General features: G+C 34.9%; 1 protein-coding gene across 2 annotated transcripts; it reads left to right on the top strand.

Annotated features, from left to right (window-relative positions):
• The first annotated feature begins 3713 nt into the window (after positions 1-3713).
• On the top strand, positions 3714-11815 carry LOC122041087 (CDPK-related kinase 7-like). 2 transcript variants are annotated; one of them, XM_042600657.1, is made up of 11 exons: positions 3714-4749; positions 8172-8302; positions 9153-9194; positions 9316-9424; positions 9597-9675; positions 9763-10059; positions 10136-10248; positions 10574-10681; positions 10762-10824; positions 10915-11054; positions 11217-11815. In XM_042600657.1, the coding sequence occupies exons 1-11, from the start codon at positions 4267-4269 to the stop codon at positions 11269-11271; spliced, it is 1620 nt and encodes a 539-aa protein (XP_042456591.1). In that variant the 5' UTR covers positions 3714-4266; the 3' UTR covers positions 11272-11815. The 2 variants fall into 2 exon arrangements, with proteins under 2 accessions (XP_042456591.1, XP_042456590.1); XM_042600656.1 differs by having other exon boundaries at positions 10915-11082.
• The last annotated feature ends 2083 nt before the right edge of the window (positions 11816-13898 follow it).

The raw sequence follows: 13898 nt of genomic DNA, 5'->3' as shown, positions 1-13898 counted from the left end.
ATATATATATATATATATATATATATATATATATATATATATATATATATATATATATGATGTATTTGTGCTTCAATCTCATGTATAATTGAATGATTATATGATTTTGTTCATCCCGTAGAGGAGATTCCCTATATCGTATGACCGGGGGCTCTAGTAACAAAGGTAACCCTTTAACTAGACATTTAGAGCATCATCTTAAAAGGGGGAGCAATTCTCTACAAGGAGGTGTAGGATTAGGCTTATTGGATTGTTTCTATATTCCTGCTATCAAGTGTTTCATGCATTCTTATGGATGTATGACCGGAGGGCCCTAGTGACAGGGGAATCCCTTGAACTAGACTTTATATGAATCACTTCTATTAGGTAGCATTGGATGTCAATAGAAATGACACTCTGGCATAACCACCGCGGGGAAGTGTCGGTAATGAAATGAACTTTCTACACATGCATAGGGATAGAGGATGGATAATAGATGGTCCTTAGTACATTGATTAGCATCACAATGAAACCGAACCCCTAGAACATTTCTCCAAACCAAGTTTCTCAACCAACTCTCCCTCTCTCTCTTTCTTTCAATCTTACTTCTCTCCATTTTAGTGCGTGATTCTCAACCATCCATCGTTTAGTTAATTCACTGTGATTAATTTCTAGTGCTTATATTCAGTTCTCGTGGGATCAATATTTTTTATTACTTGACGACAATCATACACTTATGGATTGTACATATCACATATTAAACTTGTGCTGATCAGTTTTTGCATTTTCTGATAGATAATTTAACTTTAGATTCATATTTAAGGAAGATTGTTTCAAAATAGAAATGTAATATAATTTGAATTATGTGTTTCCTTTTTTAAATAACCTATCATATTATACTTACTAAAGGTTGTGATGATGATAGATCTATTAGTTTTGAGATTTGAGTTGGGATATAATAAATTTGAATCATATTGTCTTTAACCATGTATGTATCGTGAATGTGTTTTTGTTGTGGCTGTGGATGTATTTGGATCTATCAGTGTGATTTGTAATTGGATTTGATTGTGCTTGGGAATGTTAATGTATTGTAATTTGATAGTGTTGAATATGAATGTTTGTGTTAGAGATGCATTGTTGAATGTGAATGTATTGTATTGATGTATTGTGCAAATAGGGTGAAATCTCTCAAATAGGAGAGGTTCTGTCAAAATTTTACTGAAAATTAGCGACGAAATTTATTTTCATTGCTAAATTATCATAAATTAGCCATGAAAATAAATTTTGTTGCCAATTTAATGATAAAAAAATAATATTTCATTGCTAAATTAGTGATGAAAAATTTATTTCAGTGATGGAAAACTTATAAATTTATTTTCATCGCTAATATTAGTGACGAATGTTAAATTTGGTCACATCATTTAACAACGGAACTTTAATTCCATCATTAAATATTAACAACATAAATTAAATTTTGTATTTAATTAACTATGGAAACAAATTTCCATCGCTAAAGGATGTTGGCGACCAAAATTATTACCACCGAAAATTTCGATCGCTAAACTTTGCGACCTTAACTTAGCGATTGATTAGCAATCGAAATTTTAATCGTTAATCGTTGTTCTCCTTTTAGTGATCTACTTGTAAAACTTATTTCGTTATATCAAAATGTGATTCAAAATGTGATTATGTTTATCTAAGTCCGTCCTAGATTATGTGATGTAAAACTTCTTTCATATAATGACACAGATAGTGTCATCATCCCTACTATATATATATATATAATCCTCACCCCATTTGGGCAGCTCCATAATGCTCCAACAAATTCATATAAAATTAGTGTCTCGATCATGTCTAAGCATCAATGTTCATTGTGGCGTTAGGTTGCATAAGGTTTCACAGGCTGTGACAAGATTTGCCGTCCCCAGTTTCTTTTAACCTTATGAAGACATCATCTCCTTCAGCAAGATAATACATGGAAGAAAGCAATCACAATATGGTCAAAGGTGAATCAAAAGTGGGGGAAATGTGAAGGTAAACAAGGTGAAGAGGCCATGCCCAATATCTTAAAGCTGTCCTGCAGAGTCACTGGCTGACAGAAGTGTAACGGGGGCAAACGCACCGAAATGCCTCAAACCACTGGCTGATGAACTGAAAGAGGTGGTCGACACCTTGTTGGAGATGCAATGACAGTTGATGCAACTACAGTAGCACACCAATTCATTCTCAACTAAACTGAGTGAGGACCAACTGCTGAGTTTAATGATGCATGTGGCTTTGAGGGAGCTATTTAAGTTGGTTGGGTGACTAGTTATGGGTGTGCCAATAAATCGATTTACTTTTGGAAAAGGTTTATTAAGCGTCTAAGGAGCTATATCTGGAAGGATGATCACTCTTCGTCTTCGTTAGACTCTTCATTTTCAAAATGACCTTCTCATGCAGAATAGCAAATCCTAGAGCTTTGGGATCGTTTTGATCGACGTTCACATACGAATAAGTTTTGAGAGACTATAACTCTTGACTCAGGTTAGATTACGAGACTTATAATATATTAAATCGAATCTTGTTTTGAAAGTCTACATTTAGTGATGAATTTTAGTCCGTAAACAACTGATTTTTATATTAAATAAAATATCATTTAAAGTATTTTTAGAAATCTAGAAGAATTTATCCTTTATTATTTTTGGATTACTTTATAATTTAGGTTATTTTCATTTCCGTAAAATTGAGATTTTAAAACTATTTAAAACACCGGCTTAGTTATTTTTGGAGTAGCTTTTGATTAATAATATTTTTGCCACTCTTGTTTTTCAAGACGACGAGTTTAGATGTTTATTTTTTAATATTCTATGATTATTGATCTCTAGAAGATTATTATATTTATGTTCAAATCAACAATTCAATAGTTTCCGCTACCTCATCTTACTAATAAGTGAACTTGAAGAGTCATGGTGCACTTCCTGATGCATAGGCAAACTTCTGAAAACTGATACAACAAACTGATAATCATCATCAAATTGCTTCTAGTATTGATCCACCAGGTTAGTCTGCAGTTTTGCAATGCCACATGGATCCTCGTGTAATCTGAGCTGTCCTGAGGGAGTTGGGATACCTTCAATGAGATGTCTGATGCAGCTCAACACGATACTATTTACATGTTTCCATGAACTCCCCAAACTGCACCAGGGAAAGGTACATTGACATAAATGAGTCTCAAGTCTCAACCAACCTTGTGCAGGATCACAGTTCACAAGAAGTGTTCATAACCTTTTTTATTTTTTTTTAAAATTGCTGCTCATGGGACCACATGTTCAGATTCCAGACAAGAATTAGTTGTCATTAGTCAAAACGATTCTGTTTTAGCAGGAGGGGGAAAAGTTTTTAATCTCTACTAGAAGAAGAATCAGAATTGGCCTCTCTCTATCTTATCCTGCTGTTTCAGAATATATTCTTCAGGAATATGATCTCAGTGGATGAATCATGGAACATTTTATACTATTCGAGTTAGGCACACAATGGCAATCCAGCAATCGAGTCAAACTCGCATGAATGCTCAATCACAGATATCAACAAGGAAATACAATGCAAAGGGAAATTTTTTTTAAAAAAACAGTTTTTTATTTTGGGTGGCTGAAAAAGGACAGGCTGTGAGCGAGGCACAGAAGCAAACTCAAATGTGATATATGGCGTAATTTCCCTAATTCGCCAGCAGGTTCCATCCATCATCGGCCAAGAGCTGCAAAAAGCAAAAGTAAGGGATTCCTTCCCCTCCCTCCCTCTCTCTCTCTCTCACACACACGCCCCACGGGGTTATCTCGGCTGATAAAGGCGTGGAAATTTGCCACTGAGAACATGGGTTCAAGTCCGCAGGGCAACGGGGATTTATTTCCTATCCCTGTGCAAAAAGTCTTGGCCCACTGCGTACTTGCCACCGAGCTATCATGATTTACCTCCCTCGTGATGAACCTGGGCAGGGTGCGACGGGGCCCTGAAGGTGAGGGTTTCGCCTTTTGCCGCACACACACACATTGCAATGCTCGGCCACTGTTTCTCGCTTTGATCCTTTGTTCTTCGCTTTGCGTCTTCCTGACTTCGTGTACCAAAGTTTCCTCCTTTTCCTCTCTCTACTCTAAAAAGTGGAGCTTTGCTGTTGTTTTCTCTCCTTTTCCCCTTCCTTTCGCAAGTTTGATTCTTTTCTTACTTCTTTCTTAATCTTTTCTGCTTGTCTTCCTACCTATCGCGCGTCTGGTTCTTCACATTCTTGAATTTTTGGTTATTTTGGTCTCCATGGGAATCTGCCATGGAAAGCATGTCCCGAACCTTGAATTCCAGGAAGAAGAGGACCTGCCGGCGCCTAACATTGGGCAGCCCACACCGATTCCGCGAACCCCGAAGCAAGGCAAGTTCCCCTTCTGCAGCCCAAGCCCTCTTCTAGGCTCGTACAAGAACTCGCCTGCCAACCTCAATGGGAGAACGCCGCTGAGATTTCTCAAGCGGCCCTTCCCTCCTCCGTCGCCTGCGAAGCACATCAGGGCTCTCCTCGCTCGTCGGCACGGCCCGGGGAAGCCGAACGAAGCGTCGATCCCTGAGGGCAGCGAGGTGGAAGTGGGATTGGACAAGAACTTCGGATTCTCCAAGCAGTTCTTCTCAAAATTTGAACTTGCAGAGGAGATTGGGCGTGGGCATTTTGGGTATACATGTGCTGCCAAGGTGAAGAAGGGAGACACGAAAGGAGAAGAGGTGGCGGTCAAGGTTATACCCAAAACAAAGGTTCATCTCTTTCCCTACAGAGTTCTTTGTTTTCACAACATTTGCTTCCTTTCCACCATTTTTGTTACTTGCATGACTTCACTGTTTAGCTTTCACAGTCAATTACCGAAATGTTTAAAAGAATTCCCGTTTATAGCTGGGATTTATTCTTCAGATTTATCCTATTTGTGATATTTGTTCTACAATCTACACCACATCCTAATTGCATGATGTGATATGCACTAATAGTTGAAGAAAACAGACTGGGGATGCCAACCGTGTGACTCAATCATCTAATCTCACAGTGAAGGTGATACCGCATATGGAGATCTGGTGTCACCCTTCGGAGGTAACCCATTTGGTGATAGTTGTGATAATAGGAAAACTAGCATGTATCTTTCCTTTTTTTTACAAACACAACAAAATCGTATACAGAAAAAGATCATATTAAGAGAATCGAAATACAACAAAATAAAGCCAAAGGAATCAACAGTTGGAGATTTTTGAGCAACTCTTTGTACTAGTTGAAACTAACTATGATATTAAAATGATGGCTTTGCCTACAAAACTAAAGGCCAAGGAAAACAGAAAATAAACACAAATTTGCTAAGTGGTAATCAAGAAAAATGTACATTAATTTAATCTTAATTAAGATGTTAAAAAAATTAGGAAACTTTAAATTTTATATTATACCTTTAAATTCTCATGTTAGTTATTTAATGTTTAAATATATCTATATATGTAATAAATTATTTTTGTTCCTTTTCTTTCAATTATTTATCGACATTTAGAGTTACTATCGTTACTCTAGATTATCATTATTTTTCTATTACAAGTTAATATAATTTTAGTTATCATCATTTAGTTACCAATTATAAATCTATCATCAATAATGAATCTCCAGTATATCCATTCCATACCAATACATCCACTAAGAAATGAATCATTGGGGTCATTGTCCTCAGCTATATTACACCATTTGATGTACAGGCTAAATCGTGCAAATAAATACCGACTACGAGCAACTCCTCGCTACCACATCCTCTCCATTGTACTTTATACAAGGCTAAATACAATCATTTGCCTAATATAGGGATGCAATTGACATGCAGTTGATGAGAATTATGTCTCTTGAATCCATAACAAATTCAAGATAGAAATAAAAAAGGATTAAATGAATAATATGGATGATAAAACATCAACCCAATGCTTAGCAAAGCATGAACTTAAGTATATGAGACAGAAGACGCCACAACCTAAAATATTTAGGTTGATAATTTAGATGAATGTTACATGGATTGCCTAGATAAGTTCTAATTCAATGAAAGAACCGACAAGTGAGAGGCTCACAATGCTTTTAGATTGAAAACAACCTTAAATACATGTGTAATTTCCACCCCCTATTTATAACTAGAGGGTGACATAAAAACCTAAAAGGCGTAATGCTCATTTAGAAAAGGCCTAAGCAAACTACTTAACTAATTTGGGCTTAAGTCATCATTACAATCCAAATAAAGGTAAAATTAGGACCAACATAGTAAAATTATTCCCACTATATAAAAATAAGAGTTAAGCGACAAACTAAGCCCATCTAAGGCCTGAATTAGGATGACTAGGCTATATGACTTGCTCTTATCCAAATTTGAGTCAATTGCAGCCTTTGTCTTGGCTTCTTCAATCAACAACAGCTCTTCAGATCTCTCATAATTGTTAAATTGAAAAGTAGACAAGTCATTGCTCAATTTTTTTTATTCATTTACGTCCCTATCATGTCATGGTTTACTTTATTTGTTTTTATAATGTTTCAATTTCTTTTGAAATAATCTTTTTCTCATATTTCTTATCTTCTTCAACTAATTTATCTACATTCTTCATGGAAACCCAATGTGTCTAATCTTACTTTTATGATCTTATGTGTATTTTCAATGTTGCCAAATCTAGCTTCAAGGTTTTCCAATTAGCACTTACAATTATATATCTTAGAGCCATAGTGATGCTAGTGCTCTAGCATCATTTTTGGCAAAGCAAGATTAAACATTAAGGTAATGAAAATTAGAGAAGATATTTCTAGCCAAACAAAGAACAATGAGGTAGAAAGTTAGTAAATCAAGAAATATCTCATGGATTTTTTTTTTTAATTTTTGTTAAATGTAAGGAATGGAACAACTACGATATTATTATTATCATTATTTTTGCAGTAGATTCTAGGGATAAGATTAATATTTTTCTTTGAGAGAGAAATGGATGTAGCACAAAGATATTTACACTTGTTATACAAATTTAAAAAATAAAATTGAGTGAGCTTGTCATAATATGAAATTGATGCTTTCATTTGATTGCTGAACCTTCCAATGCTATCCCATTTGATTTGCTTCTCAATTCTCATGCACACACTAAAATATGATATTTCAATAATGATGGAGCTCATTTATCTATTTTGTTTTAGTTCTTAAAATATAATTGATGTGTTCTGTCTAGGTCATAATTTATATTTGGTTTATGTTATTTTAAGATATAAAGCCTACATATGAGGCTTAGGGCTATTGTTATGAGGGATTTATCAGTTTTCAATCATTAATAAATTTTTTGTCAAAAATTCTTTTCCTCTACGGAATCTCCAATTGAGCCGTGCATCCGTATTGAGATTTTTTGCCTCTCTCTACAGAGCTTTCATCCCATACCTTTAAAACTAGTTGTCACCTAACACCACCTCCAATTTTTCTCTAAATCCAATATGATAGATCAACCTTCTTCAGTGCCAACCACATACACCCCACGATTGCCAACATTGTTTGTCAGATGTAGGTGCTTGTAAGAACCTTATGTTGCTGTTTTCACAATCCATATTCACCAATTGCCATTAGTGCTTTTCTGTCCAGATGAAAGCCTCACTTCATCAAGGCATTACCAACACCATCCTCTCTTGCCTAACCCACCACCTTCTACCACTTAGCTATCACTGTCGCTTTAGTCCACGAACCATGATGTCAACCATCAAGCAGATAGGGTACACTCCATTAATTCAGTCCATTGACCATGATTCTTGTATGCTTATGTGTAAGACAACTCTTAAGGGCTAGTCCTAGAACATAACGGAATGGGCATGCACATAGTTTTCCAATGCAGCCTTAGCATGAACCATAGTCATTCTATCCACTCTTCCTATATCAATGATCTACGCTAAAAGAGCCACAAGGAAAAGTCATGATCTTAGATTTGAATCAACAGTGACTCAATCTTGTGACAGCTACACTGTAGCATTAGGAGTGCTCCAATGATTGTTAATGTTATCTTCGATTAAGTTATGTCTTCTTTTCTCATGATTTATGTTCCAACTATTGGACTTACTATGTTTTCTTTGTTATCTATGTTTTATCTCATTTACTAAGATTTCAAAGTTGAGTTATTTCACAATACTTAATTGATATGGAAATACTTTGCAGATGACAACTGCTATAGCTATTGAAGATGTGCATAGAGAAGTGAGAATATTAAGTTCTCTAACAGGGCATAAGAATGTAGTACATTTTTATGATGCTTACGAGGATGAAGATAATGTGTATATCGCAATGGAGTAAGTTATACCACTTTAAGGCACTCTAGATCCTTCACAACTCTATTCTTCTGGCAATGGTCTTTTTCGAGATTAATATGATATTATTACATGAAAAATACATGTAGACAACTCCATTTTGTTCTAACTTCTGAAGTTCTCTTCTTCATCCGATTAATGCTAATTCGATTGCCATACATTAAAATAGCTTGCATTTATTCATCATAATAAAAAGTGAACCTTTCTTGGAAATAATAAATCAGCATTTTCATCTCCAAACTGGATCTTTAATGGAAATCATGGAATTGAAAACTAAAATCAGGCAGATTTATGATTTTAGTGCCACCAATTCAGAATGCTTGAATTAGCTATTGATTGATTAATGAAACACTTTAGTAACCACTTTACAGGGCAATAGGATGAATAAGTTATTGATGCACAAATGCATGTCTTCAAATTTGAGTTATGAAGTCTCATAAAAATTAAACTCTTAAAGATAGTAAAATAGAATAAAATATACTCAGAGAAAATGGATTTTGTATTCCTTTTCTCATGTACCTTTAGGTCATCTCTTGAACAACTGATTTATTCTTTAAACAATTGAAGAGGTTTTCATTCTTCACATCAATCATTGTCTATGCAAACCTATCATGTTTTATTTTACAAATTAGTCATAATATAGTTATATAAAATAGTTTTTGAAAATTCACTAAATTTCCCATCTGTAATTTATAGATAGTTATCATATGGCTTACAATCGTCCTTAGAAGCATACATTCAGCTATGACATGCAGATCATTATCTAACAACTGAGAATTTCTATTGATTAAACTCAGACACTACTACCTTACATAATACTTCTTTTCGACAGGTTATGCAAAGGTGGTGAATTATTGGAAAGGATTCTGTCAAGGTACTTGCATATTCAAAATTGTATTTCTGATTAGCTTTCTACATATTCTTATTTGAAAACCCCTTCTCATGGCTTGAACTAAATGACTGAGTAGTAACTTTAATTTTTAAAAAATTTTAAGGGGTGGGAAGTATTCAGAAGAAGAAGCAAAAACTGTAATAGTTCAAATTCTGAGTGCCGTGTCCTTTTGTCACCTTCAAGGTGTTGTTCATCGAGATCTCAAGCCAGAGGTAGTTGTCTCTTTAAACTTAAATTGTCGAAAGTCGTGATGTAACAAATTCTGTTCTAGAAGAATCACACAGTCAATTTGTTATTACTGAAATTTAAATTTTTATGTCTGAGATCATCTCAGGGTTAAGGTTTAAATGTCTTATTACTCGTGCTTCTGTTGTATTGCAACAGAATTTTCTTTTTACTTCAGGGGATGAGATGTCTACCTTAAAGGCCATAGATTTTGGTTTGTCAGACTTTGTAAAGCCAGGTTCGTTTCATAACATTGTTCTAACTTGTAGTTATCAAATGCGTTTTGTTATAATTTTGTAACTTAAACCTGTCATCTTCACTGCAGATGAGAGATTGAATGATATCGTTGGAAGTGCATATTATGTTGCGCCTGAAGTTCTCCACCGTTCGTATGGAACTGAGGCAGACATGTGGAGCATCGGCGTAATTGCATATATTTTGCTCTGTGGTAGCCGCCCTTTTTGGGCACGCACAGAGTCAGGTATATTTCGAGCTGTTCTAAAAGCTGAGCCAAGCTTCGAAGAAGCTCCGTGGCCATCCCTATCTTCTCAATCCAAAGACTTTGTCAAGAAATTGCTGAATAAGGATTATCGAAAGAGAATGACTGCTACACAAGCTCTTTGTATGTCTCTCATTACGTTGATTTGTTTTGAAAAAAAGTGTATGAGCTGGTAATAACTAAAAACAACTGATCTCAGGTCATCCTTGGCTGCAGAATCCTGAAAAGATTAAGATTCCTCTGGATATTATAGTCTTTAAGCTTATAAAAGCTTACATATGTTCATCTTCTCTAAGGAAATCAGCATTAAGGGTATGCTTTCTATTCCTATTTGAGAAAGTAGAAAATTTGGCACAATAGCTTGAATTTATGAGAATGTTTCCTCCTTAAATCTCTATATATGCATGTGGGCGGGCGTTATATTCAATCCAAAAGGACTAATCCGGCATCGACCTGCAAGGGTCAAGACACAGATTTACTGCTTTAAGAAGATAGTTACAGACTGAGACATCTGTAAACTTATAACCCCGAACAAAGGATCAATCTATCTTATCACAGAATTTAAGGAATAAAAGTGTCTAATGATCAAATGCATCAAACTATGGTGATGTTACAAGTCTGTTTCTTTATGTGACAGGCTCTTGCCAAGACCTTGACAGTAAATCAACTCTATTACCTTAGAGAGCAGTTTGCTATGTTAAATCCAAGCAAGAATGGTTATATCTCCCTCCAAAACTTAAAGACGGTTAGTTGATGGTTTGGTCACAATCACGACTTCTCCCCTTTCGTGTTAATCACATGACTTCAGAATTTTTCTTCTTTCAGGCTTTGTTAAAAAATTCAACAGAGGCAATGAAAGATGCAAAGGTCCTTGATTTCGTTAACATGGTAATCCTTTTCCGATAACTCTGATTATCTTAACAAAGCTTTGACTGATAAAGTTTGAAACATAATCAACTTTATCTCTCTTGGAATTAGGTAAGTTCCCTCCAATACACAAAGTTGGATTTTGAGGAATTTGCTGCTGCAGCAATAAGTGTGCATCAGATGGAAGCATTGGATACCTGGGAGCAGCATGCTCGTCAAGCCTATGAATTCTTCGAGAAAGATGGGAACAGGTCCATCATGATTGACGAACTTGCATCAGTATGTCATTAAGTACCAAAAGAGCCGTACTAAATCTACTAGCCACATTTAAAGTTTACATAACTTATTATTCATTAAATTCAACTATTTTATCATTCTGCTACTTTGCGGAACCTAATGATCAAGTGCTGCAGGAGCTTGGTCTCGGCCCATCAGTTCCAGTTCATGTTGTTCTCCAGGATTGGATAAGACATTCTGATGGAAAACTGAGTCTACTAGGATTTGTTAAACTTCTTCATGGCGTTTCTTCGCGCACAATTCTGAAGGCCTAGTGAAACTTTGCCTCTGTCAAGCATTGTGATAGATGCTCTCATCAGAGGATTGAGTAACAAGTTAAGAGAAGAACCAAATAATCTATTCAATTCCTGAAACATGATCATTGAGTGGGCAAGCCAACCAAAGGTTTCAGCAGGCATGATAACACAACCAAAATCTTCCTCTTATAAATAATGGTTTTGATTCACCATTCCAGTGGTTGGATGTACAGATGAGCATAGCAAATATAGGAGGGTGATGAAATTGAGGCCTGCAAATGGAGTTTACCAACCTGTACTACTCTGTTTGTGCTCAATAAGATGTTTACTCCCTTAACCTGTGATGAGATATATTCTGAACAATTAAGCAGCCTTGTGGTATTTCTCTTGGCTGCAAGTGTACATTAGTATCGAGGTTATCCTTGCAGCTTGTGTTCGCTATAATGCTACATAAGATGGAGCTCCATTGTTGCACCACTTTTTATTGAGTTGTCTTTATTTATCTATTCATCAGACAACAAAGCTTTTATCTTGGTTCTACTATAGTACATAAAATAGAATAAAGGCTTTATTGAGCTGTCTTTTGTTTTATCTATTCATCTATATTTAAATAATGGTGGGGTGGCAAGAGACTTGACAATTCTCCCAAGCAGTGAGCATTCAATTCCTACATAAGGCACACTTGTGGCCATCGAATTTATGGCGATGTATAGATATATCTTAAGAATTGTCATGCTTCTTAGATTTACTTGATAGAAAAAATGTTGGACCGGAATGTCTACCTTAGGATTAGTCGGGTCGTAAGAGGTTGATACAAAATATAATTAAAATCACTTGAGCTAAAGAAGCTTAGAAAAGCCTAAACTATATATATATTTTTTAAATTATATCAAACTCATTTAACTGAAAATTACATTTTTTTAAAAAATAAGAAGTAACTCGATACACAATATGTGGTTTTGTTTTAACCTTTTCTTTAATTTATTAGTTTTCCATCAGCTTCATTTAGAGTTAGAGATACTTTTTTTTATCTTAGTTAAATTATATATTTTCATTATTTTCCTTTTATTAATTTGAGAATTTTAGATATAATTTGTAATATTTCCTTGGTTAATTAAGGTGTAAAACTTTTATTATATCAAATCTAGAGTTACAAGAAATGTTTGAATGTTTTTGATATTGCATATGCAACAAAATTTCTAATTATTTACAATATATACAACAAAATATATGCTATAGAATGAAAAAAAGTAAAAATATATAAATAAAATATTCTTTAATTACCAACAATGTACTAGCTAGGAGATCAATGATGATAAAGAGGAAATATTGAAGGATGATGAAATTACAACGCCAAAGAAAGAGTTCAATAAATAAATTCCCATGAACATATACATGCTTTAATTCTAAACATGGAGATGGGGAAGCAAGAGGTACAAGGAAAATGTACTAGTGAGTATAAGTTAATTTGTACATAATACAAAACTTAAACATACAATATAACTGTTACTCTTTACAAAAAATCCTAGAGTCTACTAGGATTTCTTAACCTTCTTTAATGTGATCTAATTTCTGATCAAAACCACTTTCTTCAGCAGAATGTTCATCCATAATTACTTCAACTCCACTTCCATCTTTGCAACTTGACTTGGAGAACAAGGGAGCTTCTGCTCTAGGCTTTTTAATAGTAGGGAAAGTGCCCCATGGGATACGGGGCACGGGACACAGGACATGGGACATGGGACATGGGCCATGGGTCATGGGCCGATGGTAAGCGGAAGGATGATTCTCATGCAACGAGAGTTTAAATATTATGTTGAATATTTTCAAATATGTGGAATTTGAACTATTGGTAACACTGAGGTGTCATGTCAAGATCCACCTATACTTCTCAAATTTACCTCTCCGGACTGTCCACCTCCCATACGCATTCAATGGTAGAGAAAGTAAACGAATATATATTTGGTCATCTTACCATTTTAATTTGTGTTAATATTGTTTTATTTTTTTTTATAAAGAAACATGTTATTTTACTAGGCTTAAATAAATTTGTTAAAATATATTTTTTCTATGATGGGTAAGCATATAAGAAAACATTTTTTTCTTTTCAAGATTAGGTCAGTTATGTTGAATCAGATGGTTTGGTCCGATCATATCTGCACAACCTACATGTCCTGTCTGCTTAGATGGATCAAATATCCAAATTGATTCGACCAACTAAGTGATCTGATATGCCCCTCGATCTCCTTTCAATATTAGTCTTATTAAAATATCAAGCCTACTCAGACTGACTATCTTGGCTCACAATAGATTCATCAATTTAATTGAATTGATTTAGAAAACCAAGTTGACTAGACCAATCACATTGGCTAGCCTAACCAACTGAACTGATTTCCATCCCACTTAATCTACTTGGACTGCTTGACTTGATCAAGTAGATATGCCATGATTGATTGAGCATGTAGCCTTCTTTACTTGTCTAACCAAACTAGTTTTTTGAATCCTGAGTTTAGTTCTCTTAAATCAATCACTTTAATTCGCAATTAGACGGGCTGAATTAGC

The sequence above is a fragment of the Zingiber officinale genome, chromosome 2A (assembly GCF_018446385.1).
Source record: "Zingiber officinale cultivar Zhangliang chromosome 2A, Zo_v1.1, whole genome shotgun sequence".
Lineage (NCBI taxonomy): Eukaryota > Viridiplantae > Streptophyta > Magnoliopsida > Zingiberales > Zingiberaceae > Zingiber > Zingiber officinale.
This window is presented reverse-complemented; position numbering and strand designations above follow the sequence as displayed.

Bases quoted from the DNA above. Each gene is read 5' to 3' on its own strand.
- LOC122041087 (XM_042600656.1), top strand. From the start codon at position 4,267: ATGGGAATCTGCCATGGAAAGCATGTCCCGAACCTTGAATTCCAGGAA. The intron at 8,303-9,152 runs GTAAGTTATACC...TCTTTTCGACAG, and splicing joins AATGTGTATATCGCAATGGA to GTTATGCAAAGGTGGTGAAT. The intron at 10,682-10,761 runs GTTAGTTGATGG...TTCTTCTTTCAG, and splicing joins CCCTCCAAAACTTAAAGACG to GCTTTGTTAAAAAATTCAAC.